Source organism: Cuculus canorus, chromosome 2 (genome assembly GCF_017976375.1).
Source record: "Cuculus canorus isolate bCucCan1 chromosome 2, bCucCan1.pri, whole genome shotgun sequence".
Taxonomy (NCBI): Eukaryota; Metazoa; Chordata; class Aves; order Cuculiformes; family Cuculidae; genus Cuculus; species Cuculus canorus.
The window spans coordinates 34,038,453-34,063,715 of record NC_071402.1 but is presented as its reverse complement, the minus strand read 5'-3'; the positions used below and the strand labels follow the sequence as shown (position 1 = coordinate 34,063,715).

Here is a 25,263-nt window from a genome sequence, read left to right as displayed (position 1 = left end):
ATGCAAGCTGACACTGGGGCTAGAGGCTACTAATAAGCAATTAGAAACAACAGTTAGTCCTGGTTTGTGGTCAAGCATCTTTGCACAAGCTTCACACTGTGGTAAATATAAGGTAATTTGAAGGTGTCTAACTGTGAGTGAAAAAAATGATGATTTGCCTCTCATTTATTAGGGTAAATGCCTGCAAAGTGACAGCTATTTTGGAGCAGCTGACGAACAGTGACTTTGTTATAGTGCTTAATGCATGTTTACACCTTCGTAAAACTGAGAGAATCCTTTGGCTTCTTCTTATGATCTCTGAAATGATTTAAACTCTGATTTTTGGACATTAGAAAATAAGTACAAAGAGAAGAACATTTATACATGTGCCATAAGAAGTATATGCTGATATTTTTCAAGTATAATGCCAGAACAGGGGCTATCTAGAGAATCAGTACTGTTCCTATAATTAAGTTATTGCACAGATGATACTCAATGACATTCTTAGGGATGTAACACATTCACAGAAAATATATAACATGAATTTGATTACTAAAACAGCTGCTGCAAACTTTTCTGTAAATAAAGCTGCTTAAAGATCTTAAAATTAAAGTTTATGTTTCATTCAGATGTGAGAAAGAGCTTTGATTCAGATACACAAAAGGAAGAACTGAAAATCTTACACTCTGTATCTGTTCTTGACACATTATCACTAGAAATTTGGAAAAAGCACAGAATAATTTTTTAAAGCATTTTTGGATAATCTAATAAAAGTGCTCAATAAATGCTACAGATTCATTTTTGCATTTGAAAAACAGGTTTTCTCATTTAGTTTTCATGAGAGTGAGATTTGTTTCCTCTTTACATTCCTTAACAAATATATCTAAAAACTTTTATGGAGGATCTAAGGAAGATTTACTTTCAAACCACAAGAGAATAATTTGTCAGGATGACTACAAAGCAATTGCAATTACCGACTAAATCAAAATAATTCTCCAATGCAGCCCTAGAATTCTGAAGTCTTTCAACACTGAGAAGCTTTGGGGATAAAGGGAAATACACTAATCTGGCTTCTCCTCAGTGATTGTGCACTCTTAGGTTAGCTACTGTGTAACTCCAGCATGCAACTGAGCTCAGTCCAGGACCACTGCAGAACAAGCTATGTTTTTTATCTGAAGCTGAAAGGTGATACTAAAAATTAAAAAGAAAAGTCTCCAGTCAATGTTAACAGTTATTCTGCCCTCCCTCAGTCTGCTAGGCCAGCAGGCTACTCCTTTCTGCTTTAATTGTTTTTCCTCATTTTAGCATTTTAAAGAAATAAGCATGTAGGCACTTTATTCTATAAAGGTAAATTTAGAGACACATGGAAGAAACCATTGAAAAACTACATCTACATATATCTTAAAATGCTGTTATATTAAAAACGAGTTCCTAAACTCTACCTCCCTTATTTAAATGCTGATAATAATTATAATATAATTAAGGTGCAAATGAAGCAGTGGAACAGTTCTCAGATGACCTGTAATATCAGTAAACAAACAATTTTGTACAATACCTCATCACTTTTCCACCTTTCCTGATAACAGGCTATAGGTTCGTGGTCCTTATCCTGATTATTCTAGGTCAATAAATTGCTTTTAGGTGCCCTATTTGGTTTCTTAAGGTTAAGACTCCCTCAGCTCCAAACTGTTATTTGGGTTGAACGGAATGCAGGAAAAATAAGGACTATTTCTAGCCACTTCTTTTCACCAGAGCTGTACAAAAAATTCCAATTCTGTGCGTGCTCACTCAACATTTACAAGCCTGACAGCTTTGTGTTACCCTACGTATGAGATATATCTCTGAGATTTTAAAGGTTAAAGGGCTGATATCAGCTCTAATACAGATTTGCAGATTACAAAACCACTGTGAACATCTACTTTGATCCATATAGAACACAATATAAGCTTCCTGCTGAACTAGAGGATATCATCTTGGGAAAATGCTCATTATCGAACTATTCAGTGACAGCTTCAAAAGCTCAGCATCTGAAAACTGATGTTACATTTAATTAATATACTAAATGCAACTTAAAACAAGACTTTTATCTAAATCTCTCCAGCTGCTGGATCTTAAACATTTGCCTGTTTGCTTGGGAAACTTACAGAAAGTGATTTAACCTGTCAGATTTTTTCTTTGAATCTTTCATTTTAAGATATGTTTAAATAATTCTTGCATCTCTTCGGGAGACTTTCCCTTAAGATTTTTTTCATTTTAAATCCCTGATTTACAGATACACATTTTATTCCAGAAGTGGTTGCATCAGTGCCAAAACCCAGATAAAACAGACTCCTATGTACTCTTGCTTAATCTTTCCTGTTGATAAATCTAAGGATTATATTAACATCTCTGAACAACAGCAGCAGACTAGGAGCTCATGTTCAGTTGCCTCTTCTGCTTCTGATCCACCAAACTTTTCCAGTTCTGAACCTGTATGGTCAGGCTCTGTTAACTGTCTTTCAGTATCTTACATTTTGCTGTGCATCACTCAGATAATAATACTTGCATCTTTCTGAGCAAACAGTTTGGATCAGCTTGTATCAGTAATCTGTTACTTCATTATTTTTCTGGTCTCTGTGTCTTCTGTAAACTTTATGGATAGCACTATAATGCCCTCTTCCATGTCATTAAAAAGAATGTTAATAAAATAGAGCAGCAGAATTAATCCAAGAATGCCTCACCTAAATAATGCCAAATTACTGATATTTTTCCAAGTACTTTTTGAGAACCATCAGCCGATTTAAAAAAAAAAAAAAAATTAACATGACATTTAGCCATTGCATTACTCTGGCTTCTTTGTCAAAATAAATAACTGTGTAAAAGCAAACCAAGTGACCCTCTTGGCTGAGGATACGATTCCTCTGTCACACCTGAAGATGTCAAGCTTGTTTAACAAGACACATTACAATGCATGTTGATTGGAAATTCTTACACCTCCTTATTTTTAAATTCTTTATTAACGGAGTCTGGTGCCAATTATACAACCGTTTTGCCTCAGATCAGTACTAGGCTATATGGATCTCATTAAATGGGTCATTCTGTTTATCCCATCTAAATAATGACACACTTCTTTTTTTTCTACTCGACTACCAAAAATGATTCAAAGAAATAATGCTTAATAAAAAAAGAAACATTGTAACAATTAATCTATACCTCTTCATTCACTAGAGGTTAACTTTTGGGTCTACAGCTAATAGGGATTCATGTTTTAAAACTCTGCCAGTATCTGGCTATCAACTATTCCTTCCCAGTTTTCAAAAAGGATAATTTGAAGGACTAGAATACATGTTCCTCGCTCCAGTCTGATGTAGTAGGTTCTAGCTAGCAAACTGTATTCAGATGAAGATTTTGCAAAATGAGTTTTGCCTGTCTTTAGGTGTCAAAGCTCAGCATTAGAAGAGAAGAGGGCAGTGAAAGTGGAAAAGGTGTTTGCAGTACTCACCGAGCTGTTTGCTATCTCTTTTTCCACCGCTGAATGTGATTCATTATTAGCTGGGTTCTTTGGTGCAGCAAATTCTAGTTTCTTAACTTTTGTGTCAGGTTTGTTCTCTTTGGCATCTGGTTTACCCCCAGATCTAGCAGGACTTGGCTTCTGTGAGGGTGGTATCCGTGCAAGTGTTGATGGTGATGGGTTGTCATATTCATCTTCTTCCCTGAGCTCCTGTGGAAGCACTGTTGGATTCACTTTTACATAATAACCATGGTAGTGACCATGTAGCTCCCCATTCTCTGTGCTGATGGGATTGTGATGGGCTGAAGACTTTGGCTGGTTTTTCACAGCTACTTCTTCCTTCATTGGTGCTTTTGAATATAAAGGCTTGTTAACTGCAGGTGTTATATTCTCAGTGGCTAAAAGCTTTTTTTCTTGACTGGGTCTTGACCCAGAAGTGGAGCTTTGCTTTTTCAGTTGTTTTAAAGGAGAAGGCTCAGAAGAAAGAGGAGGACTTTGCCTTGGACTTGTTTCTGGGGTTCGAGGAGGTGTAGTACCTTTTCGATAAAAGTGAGGTGACTCTTTAGGGGTAGATGGTTTTTCCTGAACTTTTTCTTCAGATTTTTCTTTCACCTCCATTCCTTCTTGAAATTTTTGTTTGATATAATCAGGGCCTGAAAAATGGTGTAATAGAAATATTATGATTAAAACAAAAATAACACTTCACAGTAAAGCTGTTGCATTGGGAAGTCAGACTGGACTGCCTCATTAAAACGTAGGCAGGGGCAGGTGTTATGAAAAATTCACTGACATCCACAGTGACTTACTCTAAATTGGTCAGTAGTTGAAGTTACTGTACTTCTGGGGAACTGTTGACTACTTACTAATCTGGTTCAGTCACTTTGTCTTCACTTTGCAAAGGACCATAGGACATAAATTGTCTCTAAGACATGTCTGAGGGACTGAAGAGTGACTTAAATTACAAATCTATCATCCTTTCTTGTTTTGAGGTATGTTTTACTTAATTACCCTAATCTATTTAACTTCTAACCTCATGATGATGGTATCTGTTTGACACGGAAATAATCAATCATCAAAATGAAACACCTCTTCTGCCCTGTAACCTATGGGAAATAGCGCTTGAATCCCTTTATTTTCCTTGTGTCCATGTGAACTTGTCTTACACACAAGTTCACTGAATTCTCACACATTAGCTTTGTCTTCCTTATCCAATTGCTTACCATATGAAGACACAAGTTAACGACTCTAGTCAGTAACACAAGTCTGCTTAGAAGCTAGGAAGACAAATTTTCTCACATTCACTAGGAAAATACTTACAGAGTATCCAGTATGAAGAATAATCTCTCCCCAAATCCTAGCTAAACACACATGAACACGTTCATCACTAGGACTTTCTAATCAAGGCGCATTTCTATGCTGCTGTTTACATAAAGACAAGCTGGCCAACATGCTTTGCTCCAGGTTTTGTTTGTCTGATTTAACAGTTCAATGCTAAAACTTGAGCAAACAGTCTGCTGAAGAAACAAAAATTGCTGTAATACTGTTAGTATTGTGGGCAGTTTTTTTTATTTTCCTTCCTGAAGGCCACATCCCAGATTCCAGGATCAGGTGCTATAAGAAGTCAGAAGCTGGGGGAACTCTGTTAACAGAGAACTGCAAGAATCTTTCTGTGCATTCAATAATGGCTTCTGCCAAATACATTGCAACTGTTTCTCCACTTCTATCTTTGCTAGCAGAACTGCTTTCCTTTGATTTTTTTTTTTTTTTATCTTCTGTAAGTGAGGCTGATCTGTGTTTTATGTCATAGAGAAATTCTGTGGCCAGAGAAGAAAGTATGCACACATTTTTCTGCTTTTCAGTTTACAGGAGGCTTAACTGTGTTAGGCAGATACAGTTTTTTCACAGATGCCAGCAGCATATGCATCACTACATAGTGCTGAGATGAGAGGAAGGAAGGAAGAGCGAGCAGTAAGAATTATTTGGAAGTTACTGAGTCATCTGGTAAGTAAGCATTGATGAGAAGAATTGCTTGGCATGCAATCTCTTTTAAGCAGTAGCACCACAATGATTTTGGCATCTCTGAATTCCAGAAGTGGAAATAAGGAGTTGTTGAGAGAGAAGGCTGGACGTAGATAAACAGGGATTTGTTCCCAAATGAAGTTTGAGGAGGAAGCTTAGAGGAGTTAAGTCTGCACAAGGAGAGAGGACTAGAGGACTGGTTCTTACAGCTTTTTATAATATTTCTGGTAAAAGACAAATGCAGTACGACACAAATTAAAAGTTGCCATATATAAAGTTATGGTTATGATCAGCATGCACAAAATTATCCATCATGTAGGGGATTTCCTTCCGTCTTTGCTGAGATGCATAAGATAGCACTGAAATTTTCAACATTTATAAACCTTGGTCTTCTTCTCTATTCACATAGGATACAGAAAAGGATAGCTAAAAGAGCTCTGCCTAACCTTTAAGCTCAAGCCACAGAGCTGTCAAATTGCAATGACTATTTATCATTGACACATCCACATCTACCTTAGCTCATTCCTTATAATTGCTATTCTAAATGGAATATGCTCTCTTTAGCCTTACAATGCTGCTCAAATGGCACCTGCTTTGCTCCTGACCTATCTAGAAAATTCACTTTCCATGACAGCTCTCCACTGCCCAACACACGTAAAGATATGACTTCTCATACTATCTGACAGCACTTGACAGACTGAAGACACTTTCATAATGAACATATTTGGGCCTCAGAAATGTCATCCCTCTCCATTGTTTCCTGTGATCAACTAAAAGCCTTCCAAGGCTGGCCAGAGGGATTCTCACTTTTCTGAGACCTTGAAACTGTGGTGGAGTTCCTGTAACAAGAAGGTAGCCAGATCTCAGCTGCCCGTGTTTCCACAACACACTGGTAGAGTGGAAACTAAAAAACCAAAACAAAAATTCCATCTTTGAAGGTCTCCAAAGTAGTTAACTGTCCATAGGCTAACAATGCCATATTTTAACTGGGCATTTGGCAATATTTGATGCTAAGTGACAGAGCCCCAGCAGGGAAGGCTGTCGCCTTCCGCATCCAAGTAAAATCCAAGGGTGTCTGACCAGACATTCAACAATTGCCTTAACATAACACAACAGTCACCCCTCCCACCTCCCCGCACATCACATATGGCTATTACAGATACATCCCTTGCCTCCAGTCTTGCCAAGCAGGTCTTTCCAACACTCAAATTCTTGGCTGTGTTCTCAAGTTAGCTTTGGAGATTGTCCAAGGACTTTTTTTACATCTGTTCACTGTATTAAGTAGAATAAGATTATGCACCTGTCTGAACCACCAGCTCCAAGCAGCAAGAGCACAGTTCTCTCTCCCTTCTGAGGACTAACAACACTTGCCAAGGCTTACCTTGTACCCACTGTTTAAGGCATTATCTAAGACTACAGACATGGCCAACAGAGTCCTTCTCGATAAGAGCAATCTACAATGTGAGTTTAAAGGAACCATGGTCGAGAGAATTTGGAACAAGAGTCATTAACATCTGATCCTACAAGATTTCTCGGTTACCTGATCTGGAAAAGAGTCGCATTTGAGGATGAGAAGAAGATAAGGTGGGATTATCTGTCTAGGAAATAAACAAAGAGTTCTACTCTGCAGTTCAACCAATCAGTAGATCTATTCCTAGAGACGACATGTCTGAGTGACTAAGGAGAACCTAGTCTGGAAAGCAGAACTGAAAAATGTTTCCTAACCTTGTAAAGCTTTCCTTGTGGACAGACATGTTTGTTTTCTTATGGTGACATGCTGGCCAGCTGTAGTTGGTTCAAAACTGATGCATCTTCACTGGCTGAAGGTTAGCCATGGGGCAGTTTTGGCTCACACAGCTGTTGTGATGCCAGCATCTAGATGGCACCAGTGAAGTGTGAGTGCCAGTATTTGAGAGAGAATAGCCTCTGAAAGCCAAAAGAGTATGTGGATGTGTGCGATGTGTGCACACAGTCTCATACTGTCTGCTACTCTGCTTGAACAGCATTTCGTTGATGGCTGCGGGGTGAGGGAAGCTTTGGTTTGGTTGCAGACGCACTCATATTTGTTTCAAATCTAGATTTTCTCGTTGAGTTCTTCTGTAACATGTCCTTCCTGCTGGAAGGGCTCCAGTAAATGATGTGACAGGATGGCCAGCCCTGTAAATGAGAAGAGAAGGGTGCCCTGGTTCTGCCACAGCATTTTTAGAGAGGTGACAGCCGCATGCTTTGCCCCATAGCCTAGTGAGGTATACATATTGGCAGCATGGGACTGTCTCAGGATTGTGGCCCAAGCACTGTCTGAAAATATCATCTTGGAGAACACTGTAAAAGCAGTCAGCGTTTCCCAAGAGGGCTAATAAGAGACCTTGTATCTTATCAGCTCATGATAACAACTGAAGCTTGAGAGGGATTGCAGAATGTACCTAGGATAGTGAGGAAAAAGGCACAGGTATGTATCTATATATACAGGCTTCAGGTCACACTCCTGCCTATTCAATCCAGCCAGTTTCACCTATTTTGACCTGTTTGCAAAAGAGAAAGGATCAGAATATGGGAAAAGGGTGGGACTGAATGAACATGGGCTCAGGAAGTGCCAAAGGCAGCAGGATTCCTTAAAGTAGGGCTGGTGATTCCTGAAGGATCAATTCTGAATTCCACAGTCACTATGCATAATTGAGTAATCTGCCATAAATATCATTTCCACAATTTAATGAGCTTTTGCCTCATTTCAGTGTAAAAATTTCTATATTCTCAAAATTATTAAGCTAATACTTCTTTTAACTGGAAAAAAGGACTTCTGTAGTAATTCATCAACCAAATAAAAAATTCTGATTTTTTATGTCAGGACTGCAGAGCAGCTGCATTGCCAAGTAATACAAGAACATTCCTGTAGTTTTTTAATACTACAAAACAACAGAGTAGTTAGTACATTACAGAACTAAAATATACTAGACCACTGAATTTCAAAATTGTAATACGAAAACTGAAGTATACTATGTTCTAGCACATTTTAGTTCTGTACAGCACTATTTTCTTTAAGAGCTCATCCACTGCACCCTACTCTTTTGCAACTTGCCATGTACTCCCATGTGACCTTGTTGTAACATCTTGGTCCACATGTGAAAAAGAGTTATGCAGTGGACGTAGTTTTAAAAGGTTTTGTCTAAACCAAAAGTACTTAAGACACAGAATTCTGTTGATTTCAGCAAACAGTATCCACAGGAAACATTTTCATAGTGTCAGATGCATCTCACTTAAGATGGAATGTTCTGAGAAACTGAACATCTCTATAAAAAGAGAGAATTACAGCTCTTAAAAGTTCATGACCTATAGGAGCAATACAAAAGACAGCAAAGAGGTTATACCAGTAGACATTTTATAAACAGGGGAGCTAAAATGAAGGGAAATCATGACCCAAAGCACAAACTTCATCTGAATAATTTCTCTGGTTTCAGTGATCGGTTGTCAATAAAGCACTGCCATGCTCAAAGCTTTACAAAATCTTTGGTAAAGTGATAGCCTAAATTTTTACAGGAAGCCTTTGTCAAAGCCAGGAATGGAGTGCCAGTCTTCTGACTAATCAAAGACAACACAGCACTTTGGCCATACCTTTGTCACATATATTCATAAATGTCATCTTCCTGGAGAAGCTGGAAACTGCCTGCTGAATCAGAAATAAAGATCGGGAGAAGGAAATTCTAAATGAGTAAGTTTCTTACTGCACATTATATTCTAGGCCAAATTCAGGGCACGGTATTGTTGAAGCAAAAGCTTAAGTCTTTTGTGTTTAAATGCACTGTAGTAAAAAAGGAAAATATATAATTTGGTGTTGGTTCTACAGGCTGCTATATACTGTACAAGAAATAAGCTGGTGAAACTATCTGGGTTTTTATCTTCTGATGTGATCGATGGTCTTCTAAAGTATCACTGTTGTCAACAATATCTATGCTCTCATGGAAGTTTTATATGCTACTCTGATGAACATTAATAAAACTTGGAAAGCTCAGTGACCCATTAAAGGATCAACTACTATTGGATCTTATTTCCTGCAAGCATCCAACACGCTCTTATGTTAGGATTTTGCAGGAGAAGACATCTATTTTAAAATAATTCCTCAGATTTCAGGACAGTTACAGTAGGTGAAGGAAATAAAAATAATCATTTATCAGTCTACTAAAAGAAGAGATTCAATGAGTCATTATGAAACTGCAAATAACTATATTCAGTAAATTTTAGAAAGACAAGGTTTTTTATTATTGCTTCATTGTGTGTGTGGGAAGAACTATAATTAATGTCATTAGTACTTCCTTGGTTTTATTCTTATTTTTCTGAAGGTTATACTGGTAACAGGAAAAAAAAGGTTTTAACTGCTAGGCTGCTGTCTTGAATGCAGCTCGGAAGTATGGAGCACTGTGCAATGCATGTGTAACATATGTTGAAGAACTCAGCAGAGCAGAGATACGGTTATGGTTAACATTTGGCAGCCATCAATGGGGACTAAATGGGGCTGGAAATTAAGGGGTGAGGATTATAGCCATAGGAAAATTGATGGATATAAGGCAAGGTGCTTAAAGTGGCATAGGGCTCTGAGTCATCATTTCTGCCTGACTTATATATGGTAGTTTAAGAGCTTATCACCCCAGATGTCTGCAGTATCCTTCTGGTGGAGATAGTGGCCCAGCAATAGGACATGGAACGGTACAACTGCTTTATGGCTGGGTCAATGCAAAGCAAAGTATGTAAGATTTCTGGCCTCCAAACAGTAAAAGGGCACTTGACTTGATTGCCAAGTTGGAGGTGGGATTTCCCTAGAAAGAAATGCTTTACTCCTAGTGACACATAAATATGTTATTTAATAGTTCCTTAATTCAAAATGACATATGTAGACCCTGTAGCCCTATTCTGGCTACCTCTAAAGTTGGTTATGCCAACTGGAATAATGGCTCTGCTTAACCATACTTGAGAATACTTTAGTGAAAACACTCACACTTCCTAAAGTTTAAGAATAAAGCATGCTGCAAAAGACGAACAGGAACTGAAATGGAAGGGACTGTTGACACTGTCTAGTGAGATTTAAAGGAAACCCAAATCTGGACGCCTGCTTCAGCCTTCAGCCTCCGATAGCAATGGCATTTTGGTGAGGTATGATCAACATTTAAAATGCTAGCAAGCAGCTTCTCTAGCAAGGGACAAATAAAAAAATCTTGCTTGGATCAATATTTAAATTCCATCTGGCTGCCTTACAATAGGTTTTTTTTTCTCCTGGACTTATTACCATTAGCATGGAAGTACCATGGCTGCCTAGGAAAACAAACTACAAGGCAAAGAAGAGGGAGATGACTGCATGCTTTGCATAATCCAAAAATATGTTTATCCTTTGGGATGCTTTGTAATTTTTCTTAATTCTCTCTTACTACCAAATCCTCATTTCCTCCTCATCCCACCCCCCCTCTTGAAAACACCTTCCCTTCACCGAGATTTTCTCCAGCTTAGACTTCTAGGGCTTTTCAACCTGTTGTTAGCATTGCTGTTTCCTTAAGCACTATTCCTGGTAGCCTGTCTTCTCCTACTGCACTGGAGGCAACATTGTGAACTAGCATGTGCCAACAGTTCCTCACTAGATTCATGAACCTCATGGAGAATGATGCCTAGAGGTATTTATTTTATGGAACTGTTGTGATTTGATCTGGTAGCCTGCTGTCCTTCAAACCATGTACTATCAACATGACCTAAAAATATTACATAAAGAAAGCACATAATGTGATATTATACTACTGCCACAACCTGAAAAGCAACATGATGATTCAGTAATGTAAAAGTTAGGATAAATACAATTCCACCTTGGACTAACTTTAAAAGGTAGCACCATTGAATACAAAAAGGTTTTAATGCAGTTCTAAATGCAACCTCCCCTTCTTGCTAAGTAAAGACATGCACCTACAACAGATAATCACTGGTAGAAATTGCTTACTAAATGTCTCATGCAGAATAACCCCAAACATACAAATTCCTGTGTATCAAGGCTGCCCTCTCAACTACTTTCTTTATCTCTGCTCAGGAAACAGTTTTCTGCAGTATAACTTCCAAGTAGTTTTGCTAGACTACCATCTTTAAAACACCTGCCAGCAGTTTATTTTCCTGGTTTTGAAATCAATGTAAATGATGGGATTTTCTCAAAACCCAAATCAAATGCTTCCTGTCGTGCACCACACAAAGATCAAGACTGCTGAGTTACTTATTTACTAGTCACATATACACTTTGTTGAAAACCACAGTAAGTTCTTATGCCTCTACGTTTACTTCGCTCTGATGTTTATGCGGCATGAGAGAGCTGTTTGTGTGGCCTGTGATCTGCCTACTTTACTGCTAGTCTCTGCATTTCACACAGATACTTGTTGTAGATGGTATATTATCTCACAGTGCTGCAAGAAACTTCTTGAAAATTTTAAAACAAACACTCAAGCACATGAACTTGAGAGCAGCAATGACAACAAAAAAGGAAACGGACTTCCACCAAATGATCCAAATCTTATGCAACATCATAAACTTGTGAGTCTAGCAGACGGGTGCTAAAACAGGAATGTTAGGGCAATTCCTATCTGTAGGAACACAAGATTGCCTCTTCTCTCCCTTCCTATCAGTTCCTACAAATCTGAAATTAACAAGAGTTGTCCTACCATTAACATACCTGAATATAATACATAAACAGTATTTTTGTATTTTCCATTTTTTGTATTCTCCAACAAAAAATTAAAAAATAATTATGGAAGAATCCCTAAAAGGAACATTTTTCTTCCTTAAAAGGTTTATAAATGCATCATTATAGAGCAGACATATACACACCGCAAGATGTGAAGACAGGAAAGAACAGAAAAGCATAATGAATCTCAAAAACTGCCTGTAGTCAGCACTAAATAAGAAGAATGTATTTATTCTGACTGCAGATCCAATCTCTGCTCCATTTCTGTGACTGCTTTAGGTGACTAAAGTAGCTGTGATATTTGTGAAACAGGGTACAAAATTCATAACTGTATGTGCGCAGTACATTATGCTGTGCAGATATTTAGACTTTTGGATTCATTGCCATTAGAAAAGTGTAACAGATTTATCTGATAGCTCTTTAATGCTGTGCAGCTCTTGCTGACACCTCACTGGGGCATCAGCTTATAAACACTGAAATTGCTCATGACTAGAAACCTTAATCACGGTTTGCTTTACTTACCCTAATTTTCTGTTGATGAATATACAGAACTTCAAAAAATATCTGACAAAATTATATAGTGTTGCATATGGCTCCTGTATATAGAGCAGCCTTCATTTTTTTCCAGGCTAGATAATATACATGTGTTGTATTTAACATGAATGCTCCTGGCTAAATAACATATGTACTATAATTCACTTGAATGCTTCTGAGCCTGCAGGCTGCTTAATATGAGGTAGCTGAGAAGGTAAATTTTTAGCTTTTTCACAGAAAATCTAAAGCCTACTTTACTGAAGCATCGAGCTGAGCTGCATCGAGCCATGAGGGACATAGAAGCTTAGTGTCAGTAAATGTTTTACTGCTATTATTAATAACGGTACATAAACCTCTCATCATAGGAACATCTTTCTGAAAATTACAAAAAGAATCCTGGAAAATCTAGCAAACATTAACCGCAGCAGTAGAGTTCTTTAAGCTCCTTGGTATCTCTTATAAAGGATGGTGTAGTTTGAGGTAAAGCAGAGTCTGCGTTTGAGGTAAATTGTGACTAACCCAGTTGCTGTAAGTAACTTCCTTCTCTGAAAACTACACGCATGTTTTTGAGATAGTGTTCTTTTCTAAAGTCATAACACAGGGCACTGGTATCTAAAAAGGCCAATGCTTAGACTTAACCAAGGCTATTCTCAAGCTAGTGGAAAAGGAGCTGCACCTGCAAGAAGGGTTGAATAGGGCAGGTGACCTTAAACTGACCAACAGAGTATTCCATCCCATATATGTCATACTCGGAATAGAACTGAGAGATCACAAGGGTCTCGCTCTCTTTTGTGATGGCTGACGTCCAGCGAGGACCTGGGGGCACGATCTCAGATATTTATATGTTGTTATTATTACTATTATTATTATCATCACCATCACTTCATTAAAGCTGAAGCTTTTGTTTCCCACCTTCAAGTCTCTTTCCTGTCATTTCCCTCTCCCCTTTCCCTGCGGGGGGGTGTGTGTGGAAAGGATTTTGGAGGCTAAACTGCACGGTATTAGCTGTTGAAATTTGGCCGGGTGGAGCTAAACTGTGACAGATGGGCAGAAGTGAAAAGCTGTAATTCTGTTCTCATCACAACTGCATATTCTCTAAAAAGATTAATTTCATATCTATAAAGAGACTGTTAATGTTGCATAATAGCCGTTACCCAGTAGAATCCAGACTTCCTTACATTTCGTTCATCATGTCCACATCTTTCTGATATGATGATGCCCAAACCTGTACATAATATTTCAGATTCAGTGTCCCTGGGACCATGTAGAGAAGGGACCATTGCCCTTCTTCTCCATGACGTGCTTCTTCTGTATATACAGCCTGGAAGAGTATTAGCTGCTTCTCCTGCCGGATCACATTTCAAGTGCATGGCTATCTTCCTGCGCAGGAGTTCGGCAATGGACCTCAACAGGAGGAACAGCAGGTTCACGTCTCATCTCCAACTGGCTGAATCTGTCAGCCCTTAAGGACTTCTTGTACCACTTCTGAGAAGCAAGTCACTGTCTTCAGTTTAAATACTAGATCTGATAATGCTATAAACTAGGCTTTCATTTGGTGAGTGATCACTGCTATAAATGGTAGTAGTCACTTGCAGCTATATGTGGAATTCTACCTAGGATTTAGTTTTTCTCTGTTCAGGCTTGTGTTTGCAACATACCACTTCACTATTACTTGATGATTTAAATTATGTGCTGTTCACCATACTACAGAAATATGCAACATATCACCCATGATATCTGGCTAGTCATTAGTGAAGATTTGGAGGAGATGACTACCAAATTTGTCATTTTATTAGGCTTCTCTTTCCCTGCTATCTTTCACTTCCCTTTTTTTTCCTTGTCAACAACCTCCAGTATTCCTAGTGGAATTAGACATGAAACCAATCTCAACACGTTTGAGTCTCCTTTTGAAAACGTTACAGACAACTGTCATGTTTCATCTTTTAGCTAAACAGGAAAATATACTACATTTCATGTTCAGGATCAAACCTGAAATTAGTTTGGCAGTTATGCTTTACATTAAAAATAGAATACTCATGGCTCTTAATATTTATTGTTCATTGTTCTCTTAGTATATTCTCTCCTCTTGCACAACTTTCATGGGTTTGCCTTTCTATTCCATGCAAAAACTTTCAACATAAGCATCACAGTTCCTAGTAAGAAACTGCTAATAACTGTCCCAGTTGTACTAGATACACTACCTCTTGGGCCACGAGGAAGCAACAGGTTTTTCTTCCATGCATTTGACTGTCTTTGCAGGATTTGATATCGTTTATTGAGAACAATTTTAAAGAAAATTTCTTACACAAACTAACCGTAAAGCTCCTGGTCCATCTCTCTGCATACGCAGGTTTACATAGATATTAGAAATTACTGAAATTATGGTAGTTGCTCTGCTGAACAAACAGCAGCTGCTTTGCTGGATCAAACAGCTTCAGATTAAAACAGCAACCACTTCCACAAGCAACTCAGAACAACCACAAAATGACATGATATAGAGATCTTGGGAGAAGGAGAAAAATATCATTCATCGGTGTCAGATGCTTTTCAATGCAATGGTCTTGCTGTTAAGTGAATTTCATAATAGAGTGATATTTTTGACAAAGTCCTCTAACTTTTGGCTCTTTTAAAATCCTCATTTGACAAAAAAAAGTGCCTCCATGGTTTTCCTCTGAATACCTTTCAATTCTTGTGCTAAAAAAACCCCAGCAGACCCTAGGATATGCAACAAGGATTCTAGATGTCAGCACTTCTCGTGCCTGTGGAATATCTGCCAATAAGGCTCAATACTGGGAAGATATGAAATATGTGTATGTCACCAAACAATCAAAATTACATTTGAATGATTTATACAGGCAAAGTAACATGGAAATAACTAGACAGTTTAAGACTCCACTGGATCTAGTCACAGATTTATATCTGCATTACTTAAACTCCAGCTATTTCAAAGGGATTCATCATGATATGATAATGCTAGGCTTCATTTTTGTAGAAGTTTCCTTTATCCTGTTGTGTTTAGAGAAAAAACAGTTTTAAGTTACGAACTTGAAAGATGCAAAAGCAGGCATAAAATAGAGGCACCCAAAATATACTATTTTTAAAATATATTCATTTATGAATGTTTTGGAGGATGAAGAGTTAATCAAGTATTTTTCAATATTCAGAAACAGTATTCCATGAAAATATGACAGTATTCATCAAGTTATACTGCACTTCTAGCAAAATTAATTACTCATATCTAGCAATGGAATCAATTAAGAAGCTTCAGAGTCTTAAGTGGGCTAACAGAACTGACTGCTGCACTGGAAATGCCAGAACTATAGAAACAGAAGAATCAAGTTAATTCTGGTAAAACTAGGGCATATGATCCACTTAGACTTCCATCCTATTCTGGCTTCTTTCCCAGCAGATGAGGTCTGACACACTCTCACACACAGGAAAAAGAGACTGTGCCCGTAACTCTTTTTGTTTAACGAATTAAGAAAATCAACTATGATCACCTTCAAAATAGTTCCCTTCTGAGCTGACACACAGCTGCATATGATGATGCCAACGTTCAAAGCGATTCCACAGATCACTTTCTGAGCGGCTGTTGAGGATCTATGTTATTTTTGCTTTCACATCTTCTACTGACAAAAAATGTGTTCCTCTGAGCACCAACCTGATCTTTGGGAAGAGGCAGAAATCACAGGGAGCCAGCTCTGGTGAACTGGGTGAGTGCTCAAGTACAGTGATGCCGTTATTAGCTAAAAACTGCTTCACAGAGAAAGTATTGTGGGTTGGCACACATCGATATTTTCTGACAGAGGGTAAGAAAATGTCTGTTATTTGAAGATGCGTCTGCTCGTACTGAGTGAAGTGACTGAGTTGAACCTTGTCTCACTGTGACAAGTTAGAATGTGCTCTATAACCACCTCTTTGTCTCTCCCCTCCCACTCTTGATCCTGAGCTAGTCTTGTTGTTCTGTGTTGGACTGTGCGTTCTTGATCTTTTGTATTTTAAGAGAAACCTCTCATCATACCATTCTGACCTGACACAGTGCCATTTTGCCCCTTCACCTCTGTGCTCTAGGTTTTCATGTCTAAATTTGAAGTTTGCAATATCCATTTACTGCTCCTCTTCTCCAAATCTATCCCATACTCTTCATATTTTGGCAACTGCCTCTGACAAAATACCTTCTGCTCTTCATCTGATACTTTCTAAGAAGTCTCTACTGATTTCTTAGTCAGAACTCAGAACTCTCAATCTCTTTTGACACAGTTGGCTATTCTCCTCTTTTCCTCTGCTAACTTCCATGATTCATCCTTTTATTCCCCCCTCATTTACATTTCACTTTTTAACTATACTGTCATGGAGGATAATCTCAAATTACTCTGTTCTTTGTCCCTGTACCTTCTCTTTTTACAGTCATATTTAATCTTAGCATACAAAAAAAAGCAACTACCAATTCCATGCTGGCTGTGTTTTAGTTCTAGAGTTGAATCCTGCTCAGATTATGATCTGAGTGAATAACTTACAAGACTAAAAGGTACAAGTCTTCACCTCCAAATTCTCAGCAGGATCTTCTACTTCATAGCGAACTGTACTATATTACTCTACGTTACTAAGGTCTGTAATCTGAATAACATCTTTCTTTTTCAGATCTATCTCTGCGTTCTCTCTACTTCTAAGTCAGCCTTACGTCTTGCAGACTCTCTTGGAATAAATTGCCATGTATATCAGCCATCTGTTTCTCTGGCCTTGACAAATGTGGAATGCATCTGTGAAGATCATTTTTCTCTAATGTTCTACTCTTCCCTCTGTTCCTTATTTCCTATAAAAACAACAGCAAAAATCCCACAGTAAGTGGGAGCAATTCCACTGCTTACGGTCAAGTAGCAGGTACTGTAACCAGCACAGCTGTAGACATGTGCTAATGTAACCCATATCACGTGTCAAAAAAAATACCACAAGAAACCTAACCTTTTTCAACATATTTTGAGCCTTCACTGATATAATAAAATCCTTTCAAAATAAATCACCATGCTTGTGAAAATTAACACTGTAAGGAAAGTTTTCACAGTACAGTCCTTGTTAGCTGAATTTCAACATGGAATAAATATTTATGATGCAGTTATAAATAGGATTTATAATGGAAATGTTGACACTGCGATAATACTCCCATGTGACAGACCCTACTTCATCTTGTCCTTGGCTGATGGACACTGTGGCAGGCTAACACAGAAACTTACTGGAAAAGGCCAACAGTGGGCATGTTCTGTGTCCTAGAAAGAATGGTTCTTTGTGGAAGCAAATGAATAATTTTTAACAGGAGGAGGAGGCAATTGAAAGTCTATGGCAACACTGACCTCTTTGTCTCAGATTATACCTGTAATAACATTCTCATGGTGGCAGCTCAAATAAATACACCTAGGCTAGAATTCAAGAAGCTACTTCAAGATAGCAAGACAGCCAAGACAGGCCTGAAGCTAGTCCAGGATAGTTGCCTGACTATCTATCCAGCTTTGTAGTCAGATCCCATGGCCTTTACTAGGCAACCACAAGTTGTACCTAGATGCAAATTAACTACCTCAGTACTTACAGGAAGTTTGTGAAAATTACAGTGATTGTAACAGCTTTATCTCTCTACAGGAAACTGATTTTCTGTTTTTAGTTTTAAAAGTTAATTTGCTCAAAATTAATTACATACATTTTTTTCAAAGCAAATAATTTGATTACGTGACTCAAAAGTACCTTGGAAAGATTGAGAAAGCATTCTGAAGAATTAAGGCTACTCCTCTACATCTCATTCCTTTGCCTTCTCCCAAGCATCCTCTCTTGTCCTACATGCATGTGGGAACACTGGGGAGTGGGTTGAGCCAGCAAGCATGTATGACAGTGGGGCAGGAAGAGTGGAGACTAACAGAATGCTGGATGGGTTTCACACTGGACAAGAGTAAAGAAGTGGAAGGGTGGGGGGGGCATCGGTACCCTGGGTTTGGCTAGACTGGTGATAAATTTGGAAGTCAAGTTGGGAAGACTGTTATAATAAGAGTTATAAAAAGGGGAGAACAAGAATAAAGCTTGAAAATGATCGCTTTTAATGTACCTTCTTTTCTTGATGAAGAGATACAAGAGAAGTACCTTAGGATTCTCCTACAGTCTCTGGCTTCTCCAAAGGAGGAGGAAGGAAGCAATAAGATGTGGAAAAAAATGCCATAGCAAGAATCCCGACAACAGTTATATGAGGATGATTAAGCCGTATGTCAAACGATTTCAGAAAAAGAACAGGCTCCTGTATGACTAAGGATAACTAGTGAGCTTCCATATGCTTTAAGGCACAAACTGATGGCATGGTTTGTAACTCCAATCAGGCAAAATGCTCATTGCAATTGGCTTTTAAAATAAAAATATCTGGCCTGGTCCACATGCATTTAGCCACTGTATTCCAGTTAATTAGCATCAGGCAGAAGTCTCTCTTTCCTGTCCATATGGAGTTTGCATTTTGTGAACTGAAGGAGGTGGAAATGGCAGAGATGAGGAAGATGGGAAGGATGTGTTTTATTCCAAGGCTACAGACATCCATCACTGGTCAAAAGAAAATGTAAACCACAGTTGCTCTTTAAGGCTTTAAAGCCCATTAGAAAATGCATTATCATAAGCTTAAAATGCTTCTTTCTGAAACTAGTCATGCTCAGCATGTTAATACTGATGCTGTAACAGCAACCGAACGCTACAAGAAAAAATACAGCAAAACCTGACAAATTCTTATTTTTTTAAAATCTTTGTTCTTTGCTTACATCTTCCACCTAAAGAAAAGCTGTCTACCTCTTTAGAGACTGTTAATTGATAAACGACTCCTTGACTTCTCTCATGCCTTGTTTAGGAGGTCAAAGGCTGGATGAATTTTTCTGGTGAGCCATGTATGTTTCTCTGGCAGCTGGTTGGCCTGACAAATAATCTGCCATAAACCAATTCAGATCTGAATTTCCATACCTTAATTGCTCCACAGTAAAATGCCTAGACTGCCCCTACCCTGCAGCAAAGTAGTTTTATCCCTCTTTCATTTAATCAAATGTTAGTCATTCAAACTGGATGAAAGGGCAGTATCCATTCACTGCAGGATATATACGCACACAGACAATTATGGCTTAGCTGTCCAGTCTGTGCAAGTTCATACTTTAGCTTACCTCCTGATAGTATGTTTACAAGACCATATCCTAGGGGTGGCCTGTGGAATTTAGAATGAATGTGTAAGTCAAAGCATCCATTAACCTTGTGCAAGACTAGAATAATGTTTCCTCTTTTTACTAGCTGACAAAAGCTTTTCTTTTCTCTTAACACCTTTGAAACAACACTCCCATTAGTCATTTGCCCTTCTCTAGGTCTTAACAAGAGATGCGAAACAGTGCTTGCTGTTTTTTTTCTAAGCAAAGACAATTTCAAACTGTCCCCGGATGACTCCCTTGAATGAGGATATGTCTCAGGTTTCATTTGTTTCCTGCCTCGGTATGCTCTGTTTTGACACATCCACAAGTTTAGTGATGCCTGCCGGAAACAAACAGGTCAGAGATGGGATTTCTTAAAATTCGTTTTATTTAATGATAAAAAGGTCTGCAAAGTCTGGCCTCTATAAAGACTGCATCATTTGTTAAATCCACAAAACGTACTGCCTTCTGGATAGGGATCAGCAAAGATACACCATTCTAATAATCACTAGTCAATGCTTGCTACAACAGTAGAAGCAAGGTCTTGCCTGAGGCTAGTGAGAACAGGCTTAGAGAAAACAGCTCCCTCTAACCTTTTAAGTACTTACGCCGTGACACAGACCTTTTCAATCATACTTGCTTTTCTTATATGCAAATATTAAGGTAATCAATTAGTGGGAAAGCTAAATCTCAAGATTTCTATGGTACCTCAATATTCATGATGCCAACTGACATTATTATTCTCACCTGCTGAATGCTGCTTTCTTCCTACCACTTTGTTCTCCTTTCAATCTCTTCTTAGACTACATTACAAAGCTAAAATCTCCTGGCAGCTTCTGATGAGTGTATTAATGAGCATAAAATTTAAACATGAGAGAAAGTAATTGGGAAGTATGAACTGTCACGGTACAATGAGTGATGAATATTCACTGTAATTATAAATTGCATGTAATACTAGGATATGTGGCCCAGAAGGCTGCTTTTCAATATGCCCTGAAATATAAGGGCTCTCTTGAAAGATTTTCAAATATTTAAATGAACTTAGGCCACAGGTAATGCAGAGATCACTCATTAAGACAGAAAAAAAAAAAGCTTAACTTGTTACCGGAGAGGTATTTGAATTTCACATTTCTTCCCTCTTTCAAGAGACTTGTTGATATACTACATACATTGATTCATTACTGACAGCATGCTTCCCTACCGTACTAAGCAGTTCAAACAATAACAGAAAAATTACACTTTCCCACAATAACTTATTTTCAAGATAATTTAGCACAATGGAAAGCTTTCTTCTAACTATAGTTCCAGAGACTGAGATACAATAATTTTCATTACCTTCTATAGCACTAACAGAAACTTATAAAGGTACTGCAAAAATAAAAAGCTCAAGCAACAGAGGAAAACTGAGAAGTTGCTATTAGGAAGCCGTAACAGGTACCTTCTTTTCATTCAAATATATGAAAAATGAAAAGCAGATATTTACTGCCATTTGTGTGAGTGAATGTAAATATTTAAAAATATTCGTAACATAAACGAAAGAAGCTAATGCTAATGTGGTCCAATTATTCATAGTATGACACTTGGGAAATATATAATTAAGCTAGTATGTGTACAGGTCACTCCTAGGATTAACTGGTACCAGAAAGAATGTATGTGAAAAAAGACATCATGCACACTGAGGACAAAAAGTATGCTTGACATGATGATATTGGGATGGATCTCAGAATTATGTATGGATCTGGTGGGTTTTAGCGGCTAATTTGGGATAACTGGAATTTAGTTAATATCTTGTCATCTTAAGGTTATTTAAGCAATAGGAATATCAATTTTTTTTTCAAATGTGTACAAATATGCTGTATTTGGCCACCTTGAAAACAGTAAAATTTATAATCCAAAAAAGGTATTTATCTTTTGATATGTAGCTAGCTAATGGACAGACATTTCCACAAATCATTCCCTTCTGTAATTGGAATAGAAGTTTTAAAGGAAAGGAAAATAAGAATCCTGCACCCTCTCTCCGCAAATCTCAGCCAATTTGTCAGCAATGCGACTTCATATCCTGTGGCTGGAAGTAAAAAAAGACACCTAACAAATTCTTGATCTGTGGGATTTCTTGGTGTCAAATTTCACACCATCAGATCTTTCCATTTTCTCTCCAGTACTCTATAACCATTTCTTTATTTCAAGGGTTTGGCAGCTTTGAGATACTTTCATTCCAAATGCTTTAATTCCCTCTTAGTTCTACTCTCTATCAACTTTCCTTTGGCAGCATCCTTGTTAATAGTTCTTTGCATGGCCGAGCTTACAACTTCTTAACTTATGACTGATAAGATTAACTGCTGCTAGAAATCGGGACTTCATCGGTCGATGGAAGAATGAAATAAAGAAAAAAGACTTGAATATCACAGAAGTAAGTATGGGCCACTAATGTAAGCCCACAGGAGAGGCTGTATTGAGGTAATTTCCAACAATGAAAGGTACATATTGATACAACTTTAAATCTAGTGAAGTCTTACTACTGAAAATAGTTCTGTTGAGCTTCACCTATAGTTCTGGACGTTCAAGAAAGATGAATTTAAAACAGGATGGGCACAAAGAAAGTTTGCAAAACTGGTAAGGTGAATGGAAATTCTACTTTGCATGAGGCGACCAGCCCTTGACTTAGGCGCTGAACAAATAAAAAAGAGTGCCTCAACCCTTCCAACCCCCAAATATATAGATTGCTCTCTACAACTAAATACTTAGAAATAAAGAACAAAACACATTCTTGAAGCCGGCTGACAGTAATGATTTAGTAACAAGTTAGATAATATTCATTTATACTAAAAACTGTAGGAAATCAGTGGGTTGTTATAAAATATTGAAGCATGTTGTTCTTTGATTTTGTGGGTCATGACATTAGCCTACATCCACCATACGAGTACATTTAAGGATAAAAGGGTTTGTGGCTGAAACAAGGATGTGCAGAAGATGAAGGTAAGCGAAAATGAATCTCAGAGCTTTAATCTTACTAGCATATCAGTGCAGGCAAGTCCTTGAAAAGTAATAACAAGGTATGATTCAACTCATTTGACAGGTGAAAGAAAGGACAGATTCATGAAAATACATTAAACTAGCAAAAGCAATCCATTTTATCTATCCAATCTTAAGCTAAAGAGCAGTACACAAAAATACTAACCTCATGGGAATACATCAGAAAAACAAAGCAAAAAACACTTTGCTTCTTTTTTAAAGCAAATTTCCAAACCACTCAACGGATGAAAATGGGTTGCAATGTTGATATAAGTGGCACAGACTTAATTCTATTATATCTTGAGCACGGATCTAATGCTCCGCAGACCAGCACAGGCATAACAGAGGAAGATGTCCACATAGGTTATGTATGTGTAATAGTAAAGCATTTTCCAGAACTCAGGCCTTAGCTAACCAAGATCATTAAGAATGCCCCTGGTGAGCAAAAAAGCTAAGAATCTTTCCCCTAATAAGCACACTATAGAAATAACCCAAATGTCTGCTGATTTAAGTTCTCTGAAGTATATCTTTGACACTGTCCTGATGAAGTTATTAATTTGACGCAACGTTGTATGCTTGATACTGACTTCTTAACACTCAACTGTTTTTATACAAAGCAATAGTCATTAAATGATTAAAAAATGCACACAAAATCTCCTTGAGCAATGTACACTCTTCATTACTTACATGACTATTGTTTTTGTATAAATGAGAAATTAAAAATGAAATAAACTTTTAAACTTAACACAGAATCCTTTTACTGCAAGAAAAAAAAAATCCAAAACCTAGCCACAAAAGCCCCAATTTATAATTACCTGGTTGGTAGAAATTTGGTGAAAGTTCTCTGGCAACTGCTCTTGCAATATCACATTCCTGGCGAGCAGCCTGAGCAGCCTGATCCGCAGCATCAGCTTTAGCTCTTGCATGTGCAGTTCTGTACAGAGCAGAAAACAGTTTATATGCAGAGGAGTCTTTTATGAGTTGCATCAATAATGTGAGAGCAAAGACTACTGTCCTCACCTACCATACATTATACTGTATAATGCACTCTTATGCTCGCTTGCTGTGAGTAACTGCAAATCAGTCGAAGTATTTCAGAATCAACATATTACTCTTCTCAGTTCTTCAGTCCTGCTCATCCTTATAGGTATACAATTTACAGCCCAAGCTTATAGTTAAAATTTCTAAATAGAAAAAAACAGTATGTGATCGAAACCTCGGATTATGATTTTAATACACACTATCAGAATGTGTACAGAAGAGTATAGAAGGTCAGAATGGACCATCACACTGACTTCTAAAGAGGGGTTTGTGAGACCAGGATACACAGTGTTCAAAGGGATTGTGGAATGCTATTACCTTTACAACATTTCAAAGTAAATGCTAAACGCTGGGTGCCATGTAAAAATTTTTTGAAGGGCAAAACTCATGTATTTTGGCCCAAAAACCTGAGAAATGTTTTCCACAATCAGACCATACTGGAATGGAATGTGATGGAAAATGTGTCAGAGGCTTCAATAGGCATTTGTATAAATGGAGACTTAACAGTTTTAAATTCCTGTAACTCATTGAATTTCAAATCCAAAAAACAAGGTAACTTTTCCGAAGTCAAGTCAACAGTCTGGAATACTTTCGTAAAGTAATCTGCCCTTTGCGTCCACTTTTTTCCTTCTGCTGCTTCTTAAAAAGCCTCAAGAACAGCTTGTGCAAATGCCTCTGATTCCAGATTGTGTAAATTGATACTTGTGTTACTGCAAGATTGCATCACTGTTTTTTTAAAGTCATCTGTTTAAAAATTCCTGATGGCAGTGATCTCTCTGTGCCTCTACAGCATTAGCACACAGCCTAGCAATGGTTCAATAGAATGGAGGGGAAGCTAAACATGGTAGAATAGCAGTGGTTTTTTTTAGCCTCTAGAGATATTAATAGTATTTCTAAACCAGATATATTAAATTTTATGATCTCGGAAATTTTCTCATAGCATTCTAGTAGAAAACTGACAAGTAGGAAAAAATCAGTTAAGAGCACAACAGCAACTTCTATCCCATGTGCCCGGTGATACTAATCAACAGCAAGCAAATAAAACTTTTAACAACTTTGCTGTAAATATTCAGTTTTATTTTCAAGGAATAAGAAAGAGTTCCATGTGTTTTAGACAAGGCAAGAATTAAATGTTAGCAGTAACAAGTATGAGCACCAAGAGATTAACAGTATGGCAGACTTTGCATATCTAAAAGGAAGTTTAATCCCATAGGGTACTAGTATAAACACAGACATCAAAAAACCCACATAGACAGTTTCATTTGTGGTGCATGGAGAAGATTTATTTAAGTTACAGACTC

The 25,263-nt window shown here is 37.7% G+C and overlaps 1 protein-coding gene across 5 annotated transcripts in view; it reads right to left on the bottom strand.

Annotated features, from left to right (window-relative positions):
* The window catches only part of JPH1 (junctophilin 1), an 85,567-nt gene that overhangs the window by 8,004 nt on the left and 52,300 nt on the right, over positions 1–25,263 (bottom strand). For all 5 annotated transcript variants that reach the window (XM_054060140.1, XM_054060137.1, XM_054060139.1 and 2 more), the window contains exons 3-4: positions 23,737–23,855; positions 3,461–4,122 (exon numbers count right to left, since the gene is read on the bottom strand). In XM_054060140.1, the coding sequence (XP_053916115.1) occupies positions 3,461–4,122; positions 23,737–23,855 (781 nt within the window). The remainder of the gene's footprint in view (positions 1–3,460; positions 4,123–23,736; positions 23,856–25,263) is intronic.